This window comes from Aedes albopictus, chromosome 2 (assembly GCF_035046485.1).
Source record: "Aedes albopictus strain Foshan chromosome 2, AalbF5, whole genome shotgun sequence".
In the NCBI taxonomy this organism is placed as follows: domain Eukaryota; kingdom Metazoa; phylum Arthropoda; class Insecta; order Diptera; family Culicidae; genus Aedes; species Aedes albopictus.
In genome coordinates, this window is record NC_085137.1 from 430,137,143 (window position 1) to 430,160,187 (window position 23,045).

The following is a 23,045-nucleotide window of genomic DNA, read 5'->3' on the forward strand; positions in this document are numbered from 1 at the left end:
TTTGTACAACAGTTTTTCCACCCGGATCGTTCAGCAGACCGAAGATTTTTCTTGTTAGGTCTTGCAAGCCGATCTGAAAGCCTCCGATCCAGCCGAACGTTGTCTTTTCCAACTCTTTCAACATTGTATCCTAAGCATGACCAGATCAGAGTTCCACCAAGAGGTTCCCTTTGTGGTCTTCACAGACTGCAGATGGCATGCTTCTTCTAAAGATTCCATGATGAAGGCCGTTGTAGTATCAACGGCATAATCTAAATCACTTGAAATGTCAATGGATGGTGAGTATCCAAGAAATTTGGCCGCAACCAAATCAGTAAAGAGAGCCCAGTTGGTTGACCTGGGTTTCCTGAAACGCAAAGCTTAAGATGAAACATTCAAGTGTTCAAAAAAGATATAACGATGATCAGATAAAGATTCTTCATCTGACACATGCTAATTGATCATTTCGAGACTAATTCTGCTAGAGAAAATTGTTATGTCTAACACTTCCTCTCTAGCAAATGCCATGAAGAAGGGGCGGTTACCTATGTTAAGTAATCCAAGATCTACACGACTACCAAGTCTTCTATCAAACTGGAGTCTCGCAAGATAAAGTCTGAGCTTCCCCAGATGATAGGTAAGCAGCGCTATTACTCCCAACAAATAAGGCCTTTTGAAGTGCAGTATGCGATGACTTGCTTGAAAGCATCCATAGGTGATGGTTCATCATGCGGTAAATAAACCGAACAAATACGTCTATTGAGGTTTCCAGCAGATATATCAATTGCGATAGCACATACATCTCTGGCGGTTAGTTCAGAGAAGAGCAACGATTGCGTTGTTGACAAGCACACAGGCTCGAGGCATGACACGCGAGTTTGCTATTGCATTTTTGCTGAAAATAGTAAACACCTAAACCTAGTCGCTACCCAACAAAGGCAGGTTTAGACAAAACGGCTGCGAAAAACCTACATAATTCGGTTCGATCGGAAACGCCAAAGGCGAAAGTACTCAGAGTACACTACGTGAAACGCACAGCCAAATAGGTGTTAAATCAATTAAGTGGTAGACAAAATTCCGCTCGCCAGCGTTTGTTTTGAATTCCAAATAGCGTGTCTGATCAATGATATTTTGAAAGAAGGATTTCTCTGAAAATGAAGCAAGTTGGTTCTGTGGAAGCTTCTCGAAGTTTCCTACTTAAGTAATTCGTCTAGGAGTTCTATTGTGCATTCATCCAGAAGTTCTACCGGATTTTTTTTTTAGAAATTAAAGCACTGATTCCTCAAGAAGTTTATCCGTAATCATTCCTCCAGACGTTTCACCGGAGATTCTACAAGGATTTCCATCACAAATTATTCTTGGAGTTCCAATGGGAGTTTCTCTAGGAATTCCACCATGAATACCTCCACGCGTATCACCGCAAATTCTTCGGAAATTCTTCTAGGACATCTAGCGGGGGTAACTTCAGGACTTCCAGTATAACATCGTCCGGGAATTCTTCCAGGAGTTCCTTCGGAATCGGATATTTCCGAGGATTCTTCTAAGAATTCCACCGTGTATCCTTATAAGAGTTACTTCTGAAGCTCCTTTTGGGAATTCTAGAACGGATTTCCGCTGGGAAGCCCTCCAGGTGTTACACCTTCAATTCCATCAGACATTTTTCTCCTTGCGGAATACCCGGAGGGAAATCTCGAAGGATATTTCTGGAGGAACATCTGAAGAAATTTTCGAAGCACTTTCCGGAGGGAATCCTGAAGGAATTCCCAGAATAGTTCCTCAACTCTAGGAGGAATTTCTGGAGGAACACCTGAAAGAATACCCGATGTAATCCTAGGTATGGACCTCAAACAGAATTGTTCAAGTAATTTCCGTTCAGTGCATTCTATTTCCTTGACCGAAATGGTCAAGCATTGCTGCACAGCAAGCTCCGAATGATTCAACTTTTTTTTTCTGAGCTCCGTACTGCCGTTCTACGTCCGATTGTCCCATGTTAAAAATTTACACTCAATTGCTGTTTTTTCGGCTCAGAAGCGTGCAATCAAGAAACGATATATGGACGGCTTTCGCCTTGTGATTTTGTCTAAAAGTTTTCTGAACAGAGTAGGGGTCGCACACGCATACCAAAATCGTGACAGAGCTGTGAAAGCGACTCTTCACGAAGTGAGTGTAATTTACATTCTCTTTACATAACTCTTTGCCAGCGAGTGTTTCCATTCCTGCGAAGGATTACTGAGGAAAATTCCTAAGGAATTCTCGGATGAACTCTTGAAAGAATTCCCGAATGAAATCCTGAAGCATGTTCTGAAGAAATTTCTGGACGATTTGCTGAAGGATTTCTAGCAGATAATCCTCAAGGATTATTCGGAGGAGCTCCCGAAAGAATATCCTGGAGAATTCCTGCCTGGAATTTCTGCCGAGATTCTCAAATTCGCAGAGAAATTTCCGAAGAAATTCTTGGAGGAAGTCCTGCAGGAATTATCGAAGGAATTTCTGAAGGGTTTCTATGAAGAAGTTCTGAAGGAATTCCAGGACGAACTCCTGGAAAAATTCCTGGAAGAAATCCTGAAGAAAATCTCAAACGACTTTCTGGAGGAAGCTCCTGAAGGAATTATCGAAGGAAGAACTCCTAAATTCCCAGATCAGCTCTTGAAAGAATTTCTGCAAGGAATTCCTGAAAAAATGTACTGATAATCTTATTATTATTTAGACTATTGTACAATAATAAACTATATCGATATAAGTAGCGTTCGCCGACAATTGGTGTTCAAATAGCAAACAATCGGTAGAACTACCAAAGTACTGAAGTCCTAAACCAACCACATTTTGTGTAGGAACTCCAGAAAAAGTCGAGCAGGAACTCCTAGAAGTATTCCAAAAATAACGGCAGAAGCGATTCCGAAAGAAACTGCTAAAGAAACTAATGAGAAATCTCTGGTGCTCAACAGCATAGAAAAGGTAGAATATGATGCAGAATATTTTTTCAGGATATCCTAGGTCATCCAAACTGTTCTTGAGTTTAGATTCCAAAGTCTACGCGTGTACCGGTAATTTCATTCATTATACAAAGCTACAATTTATAATATGTTATGTCCAGTAAGACTTCTGAATGTTCAATAGACTGTATCAGATCAGTCGGAATATCCTAGGTCATCCAAACTGTTCTTGAGTTTCGATCCTGAAGTCTACTCGTGTAACGGCAACTGCTTTCATTTTACAAAGCTACGTTTTGTAATCTACCATGTCCAGTAAGTCTTCTGAATGTTCAATATACAGTATCCGATCAGTCGGGATATCCTAGGCCATCCAAACCGTTTTTGAGCTTAGATCCTAAAGTCTACGCGTGTAACGCTAACTTCTTTTATCATAAAAGCTATGATTTGTAATCTATCATGTCCGTAAGTTTTCTGAAAGTTCAATAGACAGCATCAGATCAGTCGGGATATCCTAGGCCACCCAAATTCTTCTTGAGTTTAGATCTTAAAGTCTACGGGTGTAACGGTAACTTCTTTCAATATACAAAGCTACGATATGTAATCTATTATGTCCAATAAATCTTCTGAATGTTAACCTTCATGTACCCGACCCCCAACATCTCATTTTGAAAATGCTGGCATTTCGTCAATTTTCATCCAAGTTTTTTGAAGTCGCCCTCAATCGATCATAAATTGGTGCAAGTTTACTACACCCAAGTGGCCATGCAATATCCAGAACCATTCCGGAGATATTCCGGATTGTACTGGGGTCAGGGAGGGTGCCGAAATGGCTAAAAATGATTATTTCGTGTGTTATTGACTTTGAACCATCGATTTTCAGCGGAATTTTCATTGCGAACAATAGAACACAATGGCGATAAGCAGATTTGAATAAGTTGACCTATCCGGATCACCGTGGCAGGTTCCGCGGGGGCCTGATTGGGGTCACTTCTGGTTTTCATCCAAAACATGTCGTGCGACATATCAAACTTCATGATTTCGAATGACTGAGTCAGAAACGATACCCTGAAGTCTGTATCAACTAATATGCCCACTCCGGAACACCTAGGTTCCACGGGGGTGACATCGGGGACATTTCTGGTTTGCAACTAAAACATGCCGTGCGACTTATCAAACTTCATGATTTCAAGAGAATGGGGCTGAAAAAATTGACTGAAGTATGAGGCAACTGATATGGCCGCTCCGGAACACCTGAAACAGGTTCCGCGAGGGCCTCTCAAACACAATAACACACGAAATAATCACTTTTGGTTATTTGGCAAAACAGACAACTCCCCCATCCCCTGACCCCAGTACAATCCAGAATATCTCCGGAATGGTTCCGGATATTACATAACCACTTGGGTGTAATAAACTTACACCAATTTTTGATCGATTAAGGGCAACTTCAAAAAAATCGGATGAAAATTGACGAAATACCAGCATTTTCAAAATGAGTTGTCGGGGATCGGGTATGTGAAGGTTAAATGGACATCAGATCGACTGGGGTCATCTTAACTATTATGAAGTTAAAATCTAACATTTCAAGTTTCTATTGTAATGATTATACCTATTTCATTTATTTAGCGTTAATAACAATTAAAATTAAGCTGAATCAACAATTTTTCATCACACTACTCGGTTCGTGACTGCAGTCCCTATCCTCGGCCGCGTTCCACATTTGCCTTCAGATTTGTGCTTGAAATGTGACTTCGTCATATCTTCGCCTTAGCTGGAAGTTCTTAGTTGTAGGGAAGTTTGGTAATCCTGAAATATATCAAAGGTATTTTGGAATGGCTCTGAGTTTCACAGAAGTTCACGGATCTGGATGGATTAGAATAGATAACATAACTTTTTAATAATGACTACAACGAATGCAGATTTCTAAAATTGAGTTTCATAAAAAATTGAACAACCTTAAATGTTTCAAAGCTACAGAACAATGCATCTTAGTCTTTGTAGAATATTAGGAAATATACATAATTATGTATCATGGAACTCTAAGATGAAGCGAGGCAGTCCTAGTTGGGACGTAGAGCCATGAAGAAGAAAAAGGAGAAGAATAAGAAAAATAGAAGCTGTCTTTAGCAATTTTGATTATAACTATATGCTGTTCAATCCTGGGGTAGCAACTACGAATTATACTGTCATCTATGTCAACCTTCATGAACTGTGCAGATGCCTGAACGACCTAAACATGGTAAATTAGGTCCAAGAAACGTACCGAAAATTTGTTTTTCATAATTCGTAATCCCCTTATTTACCTGTGTCGGGTATTATTCTTGCGATTTATTTTCTGCTTGAAAAGCCGTCCTCTACGTCGCGCCACGCCGTAAACCTCCACAACTAATGAGTTTTGATAGCACACATAAACCGCAATAAAAATGGTCGGTGTTTCGGAGCCTCGGATAATACCCGCTCGGGAATGTCGCCACGTGTTCGACATTTTCCTTTGCCTGATGTGTCATGACACCGCCCGGCAGCAGCGGATTTTCCATGTCGGAATGCGCCCTTCCATCATCGCAAAAACACGCTCGAGATGGTAGTGCGTTATTCATCAACCGGTTGAATTGTTCTTCAGTTGTTCTCTTACATAGCGTTTCGTCACATTTAGTAGCTCATGATAGCTGATGGCCGTAATCGATGCTTGGTAAAAACAGATGGCAGGTGATAAAAGACGATGATGGTGGATCGATAATGTCGGTCGAGCATCGAAGCGACACGAAGGCACACGACAGCTGCTTATTTGATTGGGCTGCATATCCACTCAACACAACTCGTCAACTAATTTGACATTGAAGTCAGCTAATTGATTGCGCGAATATTATCCTGCGTTGCGGGAAAAATTAGCCCGCAAATTCAATCGCAATGGTAAATAGACGTGCGCGACTGCAAGAATCCGATTTGGTGTCATATGCGCGTTATTCCTGGGGTAATTTGCGAACTTATTGTAGAAGACACCAAATCGATTTAACGTAAAAGCGCATATCTATTTACGATTGCGATCAAATTTGCGGGTGGATTTACGGCGAAACGCGCAGTATTAGAGAACTGGAACATTTCCGGATATTGTTTGTTGTTATCTCGAGGGATTGATGATATTGAAAACGAATTGATGAATAGAGATATTTTGGGATAAGAGCTACAGATTTTGTGACAAAACAGCCTTTCAGAATGATTCAGACTCTAATTCTTCGAATGTTTCACATAAATAAAAGAATAATATTATATGCCTGTTTGGACTGAAATATAGTCAATAGCAATACTGTAAATGTTAAAGTCTATAGAAAATTCTCAAACTTTCACTGTAATTCACTGTCAACTATGTGATATGTACCATGCAGCTTAAGTATCTATCGATCGAACTTGATGAGTAGAAGTGTGGAGGATAGGATGGTGAGTAGGATAGTACAGGGAATAGACCAAATGATCGGGACAGGCAAAATTTTCCCTTCTCAAAAAATGTTCAACTAGCTGTAACTTTTCGAAAAGTGCATCAAATATTCTGAAATTTTTACTGTAAGTTCATCAACTAGTTGTGTATCAGTGGTCCAAAATTGGAAAAGATCGGGCCATTCTCCACGAAGTTATAAAGATTCTTTGAAAAGGTAAAATTATCCGATAGCCAACTTTGAGCTGTTATATCTCCGGATTCAATGAATCGAATGCAATGAAATTTTGACCATTTATGACTTATATAATGAGCTATGAAAAATCGTTGACTTAACTTAAAATTCTTAACACGGAAGAAAATTATAACGATTAGATTATTTTTGTAATAAAACATCAAATCATCCAAAACTTCAACATCGTTCCAAAATTCAAGATGCAAATTATAGTTCATTTGATTTCCCTCTAATTGACTTATATATAAATGTGTTTTGAAGAAAAGTAACAACGTAGCCGCCAACAAATTGAAAAAGTAATGGAATACACATTAGGAATTGACCAATTTGCTAAAAAATCGTGAAAAAAATAAAATCGCTATAACTTCTTCTCTTGTTAAAAATTTCAAATAAGTCATGAATGATCAAAATTTCATTACAATCGGTTCAATAAATCCGGAGATATAATAGCTCAAAGTTGGCTATCGGATAATTTTACCTTTTTCAAGAATCTTTATAACTGATCTTTCCCAAATTTAAACCACTGATACACAACTAGTTGATGAACTTACAGTAAAAATTTGAGAATATTCGATGCACTTTTCGAAAAGTTACAGCTAGGTAAACTTTTTTTGTAAAGTGAAAATTTTACCTGTCTCGATCATTTTGTCTATCCCCTGTAAGTAAGATGAAGGGTTAGGGTGGAAGATAGGATAAATGGTATGGTAGACGGTAGTGCAGGAGTTATGGGTGAAGGGTAGGGTAGAGAATAAGGAAGACGGAAGGGTAGAGGATTATGGTGAAGGGTTAACATAGGGTGCTGGATGGAGGTTTAGGATAGAGAGTAGTATAGGCAGGGAGTTACGATAGAGGCTGAGTAGTAGACCTGTTCACTTTTTTTTACCTATCCGAGTCACATCAAATTCTGAACTGAAAGCTGAAGACTTGTCTAAAAATGAGCCAAATCGATAAAGGTTTAGAGGTGTATCAAATCAATTATGTATTTTTTCGAGCATTTTCGCGAAAATGTACCCTAATATCTAGGAAGTTGCACCGAAAAGGTGCCGAAAAGAACGTTAGAACAATACTCTACCATTTTGCCGAAGACACTATGGCATAGATTCCCAAACTTTCAGGTGCGCGACCCCCTTTTGCCAGAAGACGTACTTTTCGCGACCCACCCTGGGGGGTCTACTCCAAAAATTAACTAGTGTTACAAAAACCCACCCGACAGTTAAAATTAGACAAAATCACAGTGAACGTCGAGTAGAATAAAATAAATCGTCGTAAATTAAGACTGAGATAGCCGTTTCTACGCAAAAAAAACGTATCTTTCCCCTGAAGAAGACACCATCCAAAGTGTCGAAACGTCGGGTTAGATAACAACTCGTTTCGATTTAACAAGACTGCGTAGCCGTTAAAATCCAAGTTGCACAGAATACAGTCGATTCTCTCCCATCTACACGATGATTAAAACGTCATTACACTTCTTTGTCTCATTTTCATCAGTTTCAAAATGGTGCAGATGGTTAGCATGAGACAGGCGATCCGAAGATGCAAGGTTCGAACCCTGGAATAGATTTTTAAGTGTTTTTTTTAACACAAAATGGATTTGATACACCTTTAAACTTTCATTAAATTGCCTCATTTTTAGACTGAAGGCTTGTTTTTGCATGTGGTTTGAGAATTTGATGTGTCACGGAGAATCTTAGAAACATTTTTTTTTAAGTGAACAGGTCTACTGAGTAGATGCTAGAGTGAAGTATAGAGTAGAAGGCACGGTAGAAGGTAGAAGTTAGGGTATGAATGCTTTCCGGAGTTTCCTCATGCATTGTTCTCGAGTATCTTCCTAGCATTTATCCAGATGTTTCTTCCGGAATTCCTGTAGGAATTTTTTCAGGGATTGCTTCAGAAAATCATGAAAGGATTCTTTTGGGTATTTGATTCGAGATTCCTTCCAAAAAAGAATACGAAAATTTATGGACTTCTGCCAAGGTTTCTTCAGGCAATCTTGGATTTTTTATGTATTCGTTTGCGTTTCGTTCCGGAATTACTTATCTTATGCGATTCCATGACCTTTTTTCCCGTGTTTTTCAAGGATTTCTTCAATAATTCCTTCCGGTATTTCTTCTATGATTCTTTCAGGGAATCCTGCTCAGCTTCCAGCCGGGATTGCTGCTATGAATCCTCCAAGGATTCCATCAGGTATTCTCTACGAAATTCCTTCAGGAATAAAATCAGGGATTTCTGCTAGGATTGCTTTAGAGAATTCAGAATTCTTCCAGGAATTATAGCCGGCATTTCTTCAGAGATTCCTGCTGGGATTACTGCAAGGGTTTCTTCTAATATTCTTTCTACGATTGCTGTCACGATATATTCAAAGAATTCAATGGGAATTCTTTAAGGTATTCCTGCTGTTATTCCTTGAAATATTCTTCCCGGGATTTTTTCAAAAATTTCTGCACAAATTTTTCCCGGGTTTTCTTCTTTAATTCTTTTAGGGATTCCGGCCAAGTTTCCAGCCAGGATTCCTCTCGGAATGCTTCAAGATATTTCTCCCAGAAATCCTGTAGCGAATCCTTCCGAGATTCCTTCAGAGATTTCTGCCCGGATTGATTTAGAAAATCTTCTGAACGGAAAATTTTGAAATTCCATGTGAAGCGTAACACGTATACCCATTCCCTCCTTCAATAGCGTTACGAAGTTAATAGTGAATCTCTGAATAACTGCAACCTAGTATTTAAACAGAACGCAAGTTAGAGCTAATGAGATAGGAAGAGTAAGAGATGTCTCTACTAAACCATGATGTCATCTGACAGTCATTTTCTTTTCATTTTTCTGGAGTAGTTATCCCATTTTCCACTCATTACACTAGTTTACAAAATAAAACGAAAGTCGTGAACTTCTGTCAACGACCAAAATTTTTGAAGCATAAATTAGCACTGATTTCTAAAACGTGCTTCAAAAAAATTTAAGTAGAACAGTTTTTGAGTTTTAGCTCAATATTGAGTTTTACAACTTTTTAAAAAATGGAATTCAATAAAATTCAAATATCTTGCGTTTTGTTCAACCAATTTTAAATCTTTTTCCATAAATTAAAAGCTGAATATAATACTATTCGATCACCTGAATGCAGGTTTTGCGTCAGACTGATGAAATTCAATTTTTTTTAGTTTTTATTTTTGTGTATTTTAACTTAGCTGCTAATTCTACACTCTGATGAAATTCAAGATATTGGCGAGTTTTGAGGACGATCTCCTTAAATTTTAGCAAATTTTCCAAAAAATATATGAAGAAATGTATTTTTTTCAATAAGAAAAAAAAACAATTTACAAAATTCTTTCTCAACGTTTAATTGACGTATCATATGTAGGCGAGTTACAGTAAAAAAAAAATCAGCTCAATCGGAGCATTGATTACGGAGAATGAGATGTATGAAGTGAGCGACTTTGCTTAAAAATAGAACAAAAATCGATTTCATCAACCTTGTATGGAAAGTCGAAAAAATTTCCGCTCTACTGTATTTTTTTTCCTTCGCGTTTTCGAGCTCAGAGCATGATTCTACACCAAAAACGATCATCAGCTTACCGAGTTCAAAAATGCTGTAAACTAGTGTAATTGAATCACGGACAGTGAATCAAAATTCAACCATCGCGCAACAATAATGACAATGTCTCAACCTGTATTTGTTGCGACAATCCACCCAATGTGACATAAGATTGTCCCAACTTGAAAATAATAGGATAAACATCGTACACCCCGAGTTTAGAGATTTTTCAGCTTGCATTGCGATTTTCGAACAGTAACTTCGAGTAGGTAAACACTGCAACTCTGCTGAAGATCTATCATCAAACAGTTTCGACTTTGGGTTTGTAATAATTGATTATTCACGAATTGAAAAGTACGCAACAAATTCAGCTTCCGTTTTGTCTGCAACAAAAAAATTCGAGATCATGTCATTATCTGTTACCAGTAGGGATAAAGAATAATCGTCGCGCCTTCTTTGTTGCTTGTTTTGTGCTTCTTTTGTCTGACAATTCTCTTCACTGATCACGGATAATCGAGTTCGATCTGAATGTCAGATCCGGTCAGATAGGCAAATCGAATGTGCAACAAAGTCATAGTACATTGTTTCACATTGTGACACAAAAATATGTTATTTCTGGCAGATAATATTAGAACATCTCTGGAAGGAATCCCAGATTCCTCAGAAAAAAATTGAAAGGCATCCCGGAAATACTCCTGAAGGAATGCCGGGATGAACTACTGGACAAATTAGAAGAAAATCATGATGGAAGAATACCTGAAGGTTTTCCGGAAGAAGAATAATGAAAAATTCCTGAGTAACCTTTGCAGGAATCCTGAAAAAGAAAACCCGGAGAATGTTTTTGATGAATCTATGAAAAAAAAGAAAATAATACTTGGAAATGGATTTCTGCTTGATCAACGGGAATCCCTTGGAGGCACTAAAGACGCAATACTTGGAGGAACCCTGAAAAATATTCCTGGTGGTTTCCCGAAAAAATATTTCAACAATTCTTAAGAGAGTTCTTAATTGAAGGAATATACAAAATAATTTTTAAAAAATCTGAAGTAAAATCATGGACAAATATCTTTAGAAATTATGGAAAAATAATGAAAATATCGTGGTTCCCTGGAAAAATCCTCTAAGTTTAATACTGTGGAAGTGCTCATGAAATACTAAGCAAAGAGCAGGATTTGTACAAGTGGGTATGTTACGCCAAAAAGACAAAAATAACATCCTGAAGAATCCCGGAAGGAATCCATGGAAAAATCACTGAGAAAATCCCTACAGAAATTCTAAGAGAAATCTCTGGAGGAGCCTCTGCAGAATAAACAATATTATGGAGAATGCCCGTAAATTACAGGAAGATAATGAGTGCGTTCATAAAAGTGTGACGATCCATGCAAATATTGTGGAGGTCCTATAAAAAAGGGTGACAATTTGTATATTTTCGTTATATAATTAATGGATGTCCCCCTGTCAGACATATCAGTTATGCATACTACTTTGAATACTGCTTTAAATAGATGTTAAAGTTCAAATATAAAAATAAAAATATTTCACGATGCCATAACTACTACCCAAAATTGACAAGAGGGGGGGGGGGGGGGTGGTGATAAATCGGGACATTACTGTATTGCCGGAAATGTCTGATGAAAATACCGGAAAATCTGTGATGAAAATACTTTCAGTTACTTTTTGCTGATAACCTGGAAATGTCAATGGTTTAGGTTTTCAGTTTAATCATAATTTAGCCAAAGTATATTTGACCTGATGGCCTTTGGACAAATGGCATTCAGCCAAACATGTGAACACGTGAAACATCAAATAATACAAATACGGCTACCCCAATGGCCGGATTGAACCCCTACTGACATTTTCATGAGCACTAATCTTGATTGATTGGATTGATTTGTCTTTATTTCAGAGACTTTCAGCCCTTGGCTGAATCGTCTCTTGCTAATCTTGAAAATTCGTAAACAAATGCGTCTAATTTGGATTATCTGCCTCTTTTTACAAGTGAGCAAAGCCAGGATAAACAAATGCAGCGTGGTTCAATGCTTCGTTCATCGAATTTGTGCCTTTAAAATTTTTATGCAAAATTGAAATAAGATTTCTTGATGTTTCTCCTTAACTGATTTCAGAAAGGTGTTTTTAAGATTATTATATTGTTGAGGCATTTAATACATTCGGGAGAATGTTACATTGAGGCGAATGACTTGCGGGCATTTGTCATTCGGGCGCTTGGAATTCGGCAGAATGTGACATAACCAATTGGTGAATCACTAGAATGTTCTGATCCTTCTGAACAACTTTCCCGGAGACAACACTTTTCTATATGCTTTAGATCACGAGATAAGGAAGTCTAAAATTTTATTTGAAAACTAGCGCCACCTAGCGGAAAAATCGCCAAGTAATTTAAGAATAATAAGAATGATCTTGTCCATCTGGACAACTTTGTCGAAGACGACACATTTCTATCTGCTTTCGTTACCGAGATAGAGAAGTCTAAAATTTTTCTTCATAACTAGAGCCACCTAGCGGCGAAATCACCAGCTAATTGGTATATTACCAGAATATTCTTGTCCTTCTAAACAACTTTGTCGAAGACGACACATTTCTATCTGCTTTGGTTTCCAAGATAGAGCAGTTTAAAAGTTTACTTTATAACTAGCGCCACCTAACGGTGAAATCGCCAACTAATTGGTGAATCACCAGAATATTATTGTCCTGCTGAACAACATTGCCGAAGACGACACATTTCTATCTGCTTTCGTTACCGAGATAAAGAAGTCTAAAATTTTACTTTGTAACTAGCGGCACCTAGCGGTAAATTCACCAACTAATTAGTGAATCACCAGAATATTCTTGTCCATCTAAACAACTTTGCCGAAGACGACACATTTCAATCTGCTTTGGTTTCCAAGATAAAGAAGTCTAAAATTTTACTTTGTAACTAGCGGCACCTAGCGGTAAATTCACCAACTAATTAGTGAATCACCATAATATTATTGTCCTTCTAAACAACTTTGCCGAAGACGACACATTTCCATCTGCTTTGGTTTCCAAGATAGAGAAGTTTAAAATTTTACTTTATTACTAGCACCACCTAGCGGTGAAATCACCAACTAATTAGTGAATCACCAGAATGTTCTTGTCCTTCTGAGTAACTTTGTTGAAGACGACACATTTCTATCTGCTTTCGAACCCGAGATAGAGAAGCTGAAACTGTATTTGTTAACTAGAAACACCCCCAGTTAATGGAAGGTATTATGTAGATCGATCAGTGTTGCCATCTGCGGTCATAATTCCAAATAGTGAATGTCAGTACTCAAACTTCGCTGAACACATGTAGAAGGTAAACTAGCATCTAGTATGTGTATTTCAATAGAAATTGGTAAGTGCTCTGATTTGTTTTACGTCCAATTTGATTTACGCCCCCCCGATAGTGGACGTAAATTAAGGTCGGAGTATGAAATTTACTGAGTTACAAGCAGCCCAAAACAGGACCTTAGTCAAAATGGTCCTGCACTCTAGATCTAGAGTTTGCCCCATTTTTTTTCAGATGTGCACAAAGCTCGCACCAGCAAAATTCCTTCTTCAACAATTGCTATATTGAACCGGTTTCAATCAAGTGTAATCAAATTCAGTAATCAAATAATAAAAACAATGAACCCTTTATCTCTAAATAACAAAGACCCCCCACGAGCTACAAATGCAACCATCCATAGTAGGCGCACACCTGTCCACCGTCTATCTGAACAACACCGTCACTCACCTTGGCTACTACGATTCCGAGTCCTCCGCTCCGCTTTTGCAGGGCGCCACCATACTTCAACAGCTGCGGTAGCTGCGATTGCTGATGATGCACCGCCAACTGATGGAAACCTGCCGCAAATGCTCTGGGGCTTAATCCTCCCCGGGACAGCGGCAGATCCAGCTGCTTCAAGAGCAACATTTGACACTTTCGCACGCAGACACCGGGCGCCATATTCCTCTTCTTCTCGTCGTTTACAAATAGATACAGCAGAAGAGCACTTTCTTCACACGCGGGCGACACAAGCACGGGAACAATACAGTAGATAAACCGCCTCCTCGGGAAAACGGAAGAAGATTACTATACTTTTCAAGGGACTAGACGAAAATACACATCAGCACTTGAGGGAGATGATGAGCGCTTTTGCACAGTGGTTGAAAGCGCGGAAAATTTTGATGCGATCGTCGGCATTTTTAGTGTTAAAAAATGGTACCGTTACATCTCCTAATTATAATCACTTTTTTTCAGTTCCTATTTCCGTTCACTCCATTGCTTTCAAGGTGTTTCATATATAAAGAAGCAATTTTAGAAGATGATTTTTTGCCTTACTCGTTTACCAAAGTTTACTGAAAGGCTATATGTTCATCAAAAAACGAATTTTCGAAAGAAGGCTCAGAAGGTCAAGTCACATACATATACCAATCAACTCAGTTCAAGGAATTGAGAAAATGTCTGTATGAGTGTATGTATGTGTGCGTGTGTATGGGTGTATGTATGTCTGTATACGTACAAAAAAGTCACTCGTTTTTAAGGCACTTCACATTGGCCGATTTTTCTGATTTTAGCACGTATCGAACCGGAATTTGACCAAATTGTTTGCTATTAAAAATGGTTCGGATCGGTCAAGGCGTTCCGGAGTTATGGCCATTTCAGTGATCCGGACTAGCACCGGTAGAACCAAGCCCAATCAAGCGACACTTCAAACTTCGCCGATTTTTAGAACCTTTAGCGTGGCTGACGAATTTTGTGCGGAAATTATCACTGGAGACCAGAAATTCCACGATGTCGGCCCAAAATTCAAGATGGCGACCAAATATTCAAGATAACGGCTCAAAATTCAAGAAGCCGACTATTCAATAGAGTTTTAGGCTCTTAATTCATGCAATATGGGTATATATGGTATGGGGAAGATGTCCAGAGTCCAAACATGGCGACTAGAATATCCGAAATAGTGGCCTAAAATCCAAGATGGCGGTTCAAAATTCATGATGGCGGCTGTTTAATAGAGTTTTAGGCCCTAAAATCATGCCAAATGGGTATAGTTCTTTGAAGTTTCTCGCAAGATTTCACCTGGATCCTTTCCGACATTTCTCCGGGAATTTCTTACAAAGAATTTCGTAAGTTATCTCAGGTCACATTCCGAAAACAGAAGACATCTTATGAATGAAGTCCCGGGAGAAACTCCGAGTGAAACCGCAGGTGAAACTTTAAATGAAATTCCGCAAGAACCTTTGGGAAATATCCCGGTTGAGTTGAAGCACCTGTGGAATTTCAATGGAGGAAGCTTATGGATATTTTTTGAAGAAATTACAGGAGGAACTTGGGAATAAATCCCGGCAGAAACTTCTGCAGAAATTTCGTGAAAAACTTTTCGAGAAATCCTTGAGGAAGCTCTAGAAGAATTCCTAGGAATAACTCCTTCAGAAACTTTGGGAAAAATCCTAGTTTTCCTGGGGAAGTCCCAAGTGGAACACCGAAAGGAATTGCGGAAAAACTTCGAGAGGGACTTCGGGAAGAATCCCACGTGGGAAACCCTCTGGAAATAAATATTGTAGAAATCCCATGAGAATCAGTCGGAATTCAAAAATCCTGAAAGATTCTCAAGGATGAATCCCATAAAAAATTGTTCAAATCTTGAAGCAATGCAGGTAGGAATCCGGAAAAATCTCCGGGAGGAATTCAAAAAGGAATGCCATGGAAAATGACGTGAAATAAACGGAAGGAATCTTGTGAGAAATTTCGAGTGGGATTTCAAGAGGTATTTCTAAAGTAGTTCCAGAAAGAAACCCTGACGGAATTTCTGGACAAATCTTTGTTGATGAAATTCTGGATGGTTTTTATCTTCCAGATAGAATGCAATTTGCAGTATTTCATCGGAATCGTCAGCTTATCGACAATATCTACTAGATCTAGAAATCTTTCGCGTGCTCCTCTTGCACAGTTATCTCACAGATGCTTTCTTGATTTAACTTGGTTGTAAAATAATCGACTTAACTTCTGTGTAGAGCTACCAGTAGTGAAGTAAAATTTCTCTGAGTAATCAAGTTGCTTCCTGAATATTCCATTTTTTTTTTCCTAGTAACAAAGAAGAGAATTGTCAGACAAAAGAGACACAAAACAAGCAACAAAGAAAGCGCGGTGATTACTCTTTATCCCTACTGGTAACAGATAATGACATGATCTCGAAAACTTTTGTTGGAGACAAAACGGAAGCTGAATTTGTTGTGTACTTTTCAACTCATGAATAGTCGATTATTACTAACCCAAAATCGAAACAGTTTGATGGTAAATCTTCAACAGCGTTGCAGTGTTTACCCACTCGAAGTTACCCCTCGAAAATCGCAAATCAAGGCCTCCAAATCTCTAAACTGGTGGTGTAGGATCTTTATTCTGTTCTGTTCAAGTTGGGATAAACCTATGCCGTATTGGTTGGATTGTTGGTTGAAATTTGATTCAGCGCCCGTGGAATTACAAGACTGAAACCTACAAGAATTCCTGAAGAAATTCTGTGGGTAATTTCTAAAGAAACCTCAACAGGAGTTCCCGGATAGATCTCCTGTATTATTTCTGAAAGGATCCTTATAGCAATCTCCAAATAAATCCCGAGAGGCATCCCTAGAGGAATTCCTGGATTAACACCTGAAGTAATTCCTTGAAGTAAATCCTATTGAACTCTTCCTAAGAAATCCCTGTAAGGATTTCAGATGAAATTCCCGAAGAAACCCACGAAGGAATTCCCGACAAAAAAAAGTTCTGAGAGAATGACTGCAGTAAACCATGATGGCATCCCAGTACGAATCTCAAGAAGATTATCTGCAGAAATTCCCGAAGAAATCGCACGAGAATTTATTGAAGCAATACCAAGAAAATATTCTTATAAAAATCCCAAGAAGGAATTCAGGAGCGATCTTAAAAAGAAATCCTTGGTAGTATTCCAGGTGAAATTTCTCGAGGAATTACAGGACCATAACCTACAGGAATTCCTGAAGGAATCCAGGGAGTAATTTCCGTAGAAACCTCTCCTGTAGAGGAGTCTCTTGTGTTATTTCTAAAGGAATCGTTGTTGTAATCTCCGAAGAAATCCCGAGGCCTTCCTATAGGAACATCTGGATAAACTCCTGGCGTAACTGCTTGAAGGAGTTCCTACTGAAATCTCTGTTAGGATTTCAGATGAAACTCTCGCAGACATTCACAAAGGAATTTCGGAAAAAAAAGTTCTGTGGGAATATGTGAAGCAAATCCTGTAGAAATTCCAGCAGAAATGGCTTAAGAAATTTTAGTATTCTGCTCGACAAAACTTCCGAATAAAATAAAAGAAATTTCTGAAGCAATACCAAGAGATGTTATTGTAGAAATGCCAAGGGAAAATCGGGAAGAAAACCAAAGAGAAACCCCCGGGATATCCATCGAGGAAGCTCTACAGCAAAACCTATAGAGGAACTATGGGGAAATTCCCTGAGGAATTCTTGGGTAAATTGTTTGAGTAATAACTGAAGAAAAAATTGAATTCCTGAAGGAATTCTAAGAGGGAAGTTCATTAGAAAGGAAAGATAAATTCCCGGACAAATCCAAGAAATAATTCCAGGAAGAAGTATCGGAGAAATTTCTGAATGCATCCTCGACGAAGTTGCTGCAGAAATTCTTGCAAAAAAGTCTTACCAGAATTTCTGGAGGAATTCCAGCGGGAGTTTCTGAAAGAATCTCAAGAAAAACTTGTGGAGGAATCACAGGAGGAATGCCTTTAAAAACTCTTTTAGAGAAATATCTGAAGAGATTTTTATAGAAATTCCCGAAAGGATTCCTGAAGAATGTTCGGGAGACATTTCTGCAGGAACACCAGTAGAAATTCCCGGAGAAATCGCCGCAACATTTTTTAGGGAATCCCACCACGAATTCCTGTAGGGTTTCCAATAGGTGGCATCCCAGAATTTCCTTCTGAGATTACCCAAGCAATGATTCCTATAGGAGTTGCTTCTGTGATTCCTCAGGAAGCTTCATGCAATATTCTTCTTGGGGTTCCTTCAGAAGTTCGCTTTCTGCCGTGATTTCTACAGTAGTATTGGATTCTTGCAATAGTTTCCTTTGGAATGACTTTAGAAGTTTTTGTTTTCTAGGATTTCAAGAAGAAATTCCTGGAAGTTTGGAATCCAGGAAGTAACTAATTGGAGGAAATCATTGACGTTCCGTGGCCTTGTTGTTTACGATTTTGGAAAATGTCATTAGCTTCCCATGAATGGATTGAATTCAAAATGGGAAAATGTGCTGATTTAAGACTAGCTGGTGGTATCCCTTCCACGGTGGTGAGATTCCTGTAAGAGTACTTGGATTCCTCCAGAAATTTCTTACGAAATGTCTCTAGGAATTCGTTCCGAGATTCCTCCTGGAATTCCTGCTAGGATTTTTCCAGAAATTCTTTCCGAGATTACAAAAACAATGATTCCTATAGGAGTTCCTTCTATGATTCCTCAGGGAGCTCCATCTAAAATTCTTTTTTGGGTTCCTTCAGAAGTTGCCTTTGGGATTCGTCCAGGAATCTCTCAAGGGTTTTTTTTTTCGTGATTTCTCTAGCAGTTTTGTTTTTTAGAAGTTTTTGTTGTCTATGATTTCAAGAAAGAATTCCTGGAAGAATGGAATCCAGGAAGAAACTATTGGAGGAAATCCAGAATGAATTCCAACGGGAATTTCTTACAAAGCTGAAGAAGTAATTCCTAAAGATATTGTTGTAGGAATTATTCACGGAACTTGATTAGAATTCCCCTTGAGTTACTCAATAAAGAATGCCACAAAAACTCCTGGAGGAATTCCATACTGGAAGACTTCTATCTTGGGAACGTCTGAAAGAATTTCAGAATACACTGCCGGAAGAATTTCAGGAATTCTTGTACGAATCCAGAGAAGAATCTGTGAGGAATCCCTGAAAAATTTGGCCGGGATTCCCGGATGAAGTTTTTAGTGGAATTCCAGAAGAAATTCCCGGAGGAATCCAGAAAGGAAAAGAAGTTCTTGGAAGAATCAAGAGATTCCTGGAGGAATCCAGGAATACAATTCCTAAGGAATCCCAGAAGGAGTTCCTGGAGTAGTCCCACAAGGAGTTCTTGAAGCAATCCCTGAAGAAGTTTCTAAAATAATCCCGGAAGAAATTCCTTGAGGTATCCCGGACGATGTTCTTGGAAAGGTACCGGGAGAAGTTTTAGGAAGATTTCCGGAAGGAGTTTCCAGAGGAATCCTGGAAAAAGTTCATAGAAAAATCCAGCAAACCATATGGAACTCCAACGGGAATTTCTTTCAAAGCTGATGCAGTGATTTATAAAGAAATTGTTGCAGGAATTACTCATGGAACTCCGTAGGAAACTCCTTGAGTTATTCAATCAAGAATGCCATAAAAAAACTCTTGGAATCATTCCATAATAAACTTTTGGAAAATTTAGTCCATCTTAGGAACAGTTAAACTAATTCCAGAATGGACTGCCGGGGGAATTCCAAGAGCTCTTGGAGGAATCCAGAGAAGAATCCTAAACCCTATATGAAGTTCACTGAGGAATCCCTAAAAAAGTTGCTTGAGGATTCCCAAAGTTCCTGGAGGAACCCAAGAAGGAATTCCCGGAGAAATCGCGAAATAAATTCTGGTAGAATCAAGGAAGAGGTTTTTGGAGGAATCCTGAAAAAAATCTCTGACGAATCCCAGAAGAAGTTCCGGAGTAATCCCAGAGTTCTTGAAGCAATCGGAAGAAGTTTCTGAAAGAATCTCGGCAGAAATTCCTGGAGGTATCCTGGAAGATGTTCTGGGAAAAGTACCGGGAGAAGTGTTGGGAAGATTTCCGAAAGGAGTATCCAGAGGAATCCTGGAAGAAGTTCTTGGAAGAATCCAGCGAAGAGTTCCTGAAAAAAGATGAATCCAGGAAGCAGATCCTGAAAGAATTCCGGTAGAATTTCACGGAGGAATCCCGGCAGGAGTTTCCGGAAGAATCATGAAAGGAGCTGTTGACAGAATTCTGGAAAAAGTTCCTTAAGTAATCCCAAAAGAGGTTCAAGGAGGAATCCCGAAGGAAGTTCCCGTAGGAATCTCAGAAAGAATTCCCAGAGGAATCTTGGAAGGAGTTGCTGAAGTTTTCGGAGAATTCTAGGAAGAATTTCGTAAATGAGTCTCAGAATTATTTCTAAAGAAATTACTGAATTAATTTGAGAAAGAACCCTGGAGGAATCTCGCGCGGAGTTTCTGGAATTGGCCTGAAGGAATTCCTGCAGTGCAGGAATTTTGGAAGCAGCTCCTGAAGAAATCTTGGAACAAAGCATCACAGGAAACATTTTTGGAGGAATGCTGGAAGAAATATCTGGTGAAAGTCCTGGAAGGATAACAGAAGGAACTTCTGGTTTAATCTCAGAACAAAACCTTTCAAAATTTTTAGAAAGATCAATTGAAGGAACTCGTAAGGAAACACCTGACGGAATCTTAGCAGGAACTTCTGGAGAAATCCTAGAGAAAAAACCCTGAGAAATTCTGAAAGAACCAAGGAAGAAATTTTTGGAGGAATCCTGAAAAAAAAATCCCGCGATGTGGCCGTAATCACGCAAGGAGTTCTTGAAGCAATCCCGGAAGTAGTTTCTGAAAGAATTTCGGAAGAAATTCTTGCAGATATCCCGGAAGATGTTCTTGGAAAAGTACCGGGAGAAGTTGTAGAAAGATTTCCGGAAGGACTTTTCAGAGGAATTCTGGAAGGAGGTCCTAGAGGAATCCAGCAAGAAGTTACTGTATAACGAGTTATCAAAGAAGCAGATCCTGAAAGAATTTCGGAAGAATTTCACGGAGGAATCTCGGCAGGAGTTCCCGGAAGAATCCTGAAAGGAGTTGCGGAATTGCTGGAGTTGGCCTGAAAGAATCCCTGCACGAGTTTTGGAAGCAGCTCCTGAAGAAATCTTGGAACAAAGCAACCCAAGAAACAATTTTTGGCGGAATGCTGGAAGAAATATCTGGTGAAAGTCCTGGAAGGATAACAGAAGGAACTCCTGATGGAATCTCAGAACAAAAACTTTCAAAAACTTCAGAAAGATCAATTGAAGAAACTCATAAGGAAACACCTGACGAAATCTTATCTGAAAGAATCAAGGAAGAGGTTCTTGGGGGAATCCTGAAAAAAAAATCCCACGATCTGGGAGTAATCACGCAAGGAGTTCTTGAAGCAATCCCAGAAGTAGTTTCTGAAAGAAACTCGGAAGAAAAACCTGCAGATTTTCTGGAAGATGTTCTTGGAAAACTACCGGGAGAAGTGTTGGGAAGATTTCCGGAAGAAGTTTCCAGAGGAATCCTGGAAGGAGGTCCTAGAGGGTTCCAGCAATGAGTTACTGAATAACGAGTTATCAAAGAAGCAGATCGTGAAAGAATTTCAGGAGAATTTCATGGAGGAATCTCGGCAGGAGTTCCCGGAAGAATCCTGAAACGAGTTTCCGACAGAATTCTGGAAAAAGTTAATGAAGGAATCCAGAAAGAGATTCCCGTAGAAAGGAAGAGGTTCTTGGAGGAATCCAGGAATGCAATTCCTGAGGAATCCCCGAAGGAGTTGTCAGAGTAATCCCGTAAGAAGCTCTTGAAGCAAACCCGGAACTAGTTTCCGAATAAATGTTGGAAGCAATTCCGGAAGGAATCCTGGAAGATGTTTTTGGAAAAGTACCGAGAGAAGTTTTACGAAGATTTCTGGAAGGAGTTTCCAGAGGAATACTGGAAGAAGTTTCTAGATGAATCCAGGGAACAGATCCTGGAAGAATTCAGGAAGCAGATCCTGAAAGAGTTCCGGAAGGATTTCACGGAGGCATCCCGGCCAGTAAAATGGGCAATATGTGTCATTGTATCCCGGCAGGAGTATCCGGAAGAATACTGGAAGGAGTTCCCGACAGAATTCTGGAAAAACTTCCTGGAGTAATCCCAAAAGAGGTTCAAAGAGGAATCCCGAAGGAAATTGTTCCCGTAGGAATCTCACAAAGAATTCCCGGAGGAATCTCGGAAGGAGTCGCTGGAGAAATACCGGAAGAAGTTTTGAAGAATTTCAGGAAGATTTTCATAGTGTCAGAGGGAACTTTTCTCAAGAAAAAGTTCTCATAGAAAGAAGCTGCCTAAATTTTGCACAAAAACTGCATAACATAACACACTGAATATGCCAACGATCGTGTTTTTCCGTGCTTTCAACCACTGTGTTTCGTGGGAATATTCACTTCGATCACAGCAACCACAGCATCTTTCTGAGCGACGGAGGCCACTCACACACACGCGCACACTGAAACACTGATAGGGAGATTGATCTCCGCAGGGAATTTCGGCACTGCTTTCTCCGGAATTCTGGCTGGAATTCTGATCAGAACGACAACAATTAGGTATTGCACAATTCTCTTCGGTTGGCCTCTTCGGTCGCTGGCGCCAGGGAAAGAATGATCACACTTGAAACAGCCCAACCTGCTCGCACACGGCAATCTTTTCTGATCTCCAGGCGGCCAATTTGCTGCACGCGAAATCACTCAGCTAATAAAATGCCGATTATTCGACCGGGTGACCACCAGGAACACACACCTCATTCGCCACACGACACAATCTTCAATTTGCTTCTTCTCAGAACAGCAGCCAGCAGGTGAGGGAAAAATAACTTTTTGTCACACCTCTTTCAGCTGCGGATCCCTTGGAATCCGGCCACACGCACAATCAGAGTGGTTACTTGACTTGACCCGCACACCCTGGCCAATCCCGGAAGGAAACCCACCTTCTTGGAACACTGAAACCACCAGCACCACGGAACAATTTCCACAATCGGACGCACTTGTTCACACACAGCTCAAACCCCAGACCGAGGACACCCCACGGCACACGGTACGACACGGAACGACGGAGGAACGAACAAACGACGACGGCGGTGGCGGCGCACCCTTCTTCTGATAGAACGACG

At 39.5% G+C, this 23,045-nt stretch overlaps 1 protein-coding gene across 6 annotated transcripts in view; it reads right to left on the minus strand.

Moving 5' to 3' along the window:
* LOC109427318 (calcium uniporter protein, mitochondrial) overlaps positions 1-23,039 on the minus strand; it is a 548,952-nt gene extending 525,913 nt beyond the window's left edge. The window contains exons 1-3 of one of the 6 annotated variants that reach the window (XM_062853634.1): positions 22,863-23,039; positions 22,324-22,459; positions 13,861-14,216 (exon numbers count right to left, since the gene is read on the minus strand). In XM_062853634.1, the coding sequence (XP_062709618.1) occupies positions 13,861-14,073 (213 nt within the window). In that variant the 5' untranslated portion in view covers positions 14,074-14,216; positions 22,324-22,459; positions 22,863-23,039. Of the gene's footprint in view, positions 1-13,860; positions 14,217-22,323 lie in introns of all 6 variants that reach the window. The other 5 variants (XM_062853636.1, XM_062853635.1, XM_062853632.1 and 2 more) reach the window with 5 other exon arrangements.
* Positions 23,040-23,045: the final 6 nt, after the last annotated feature.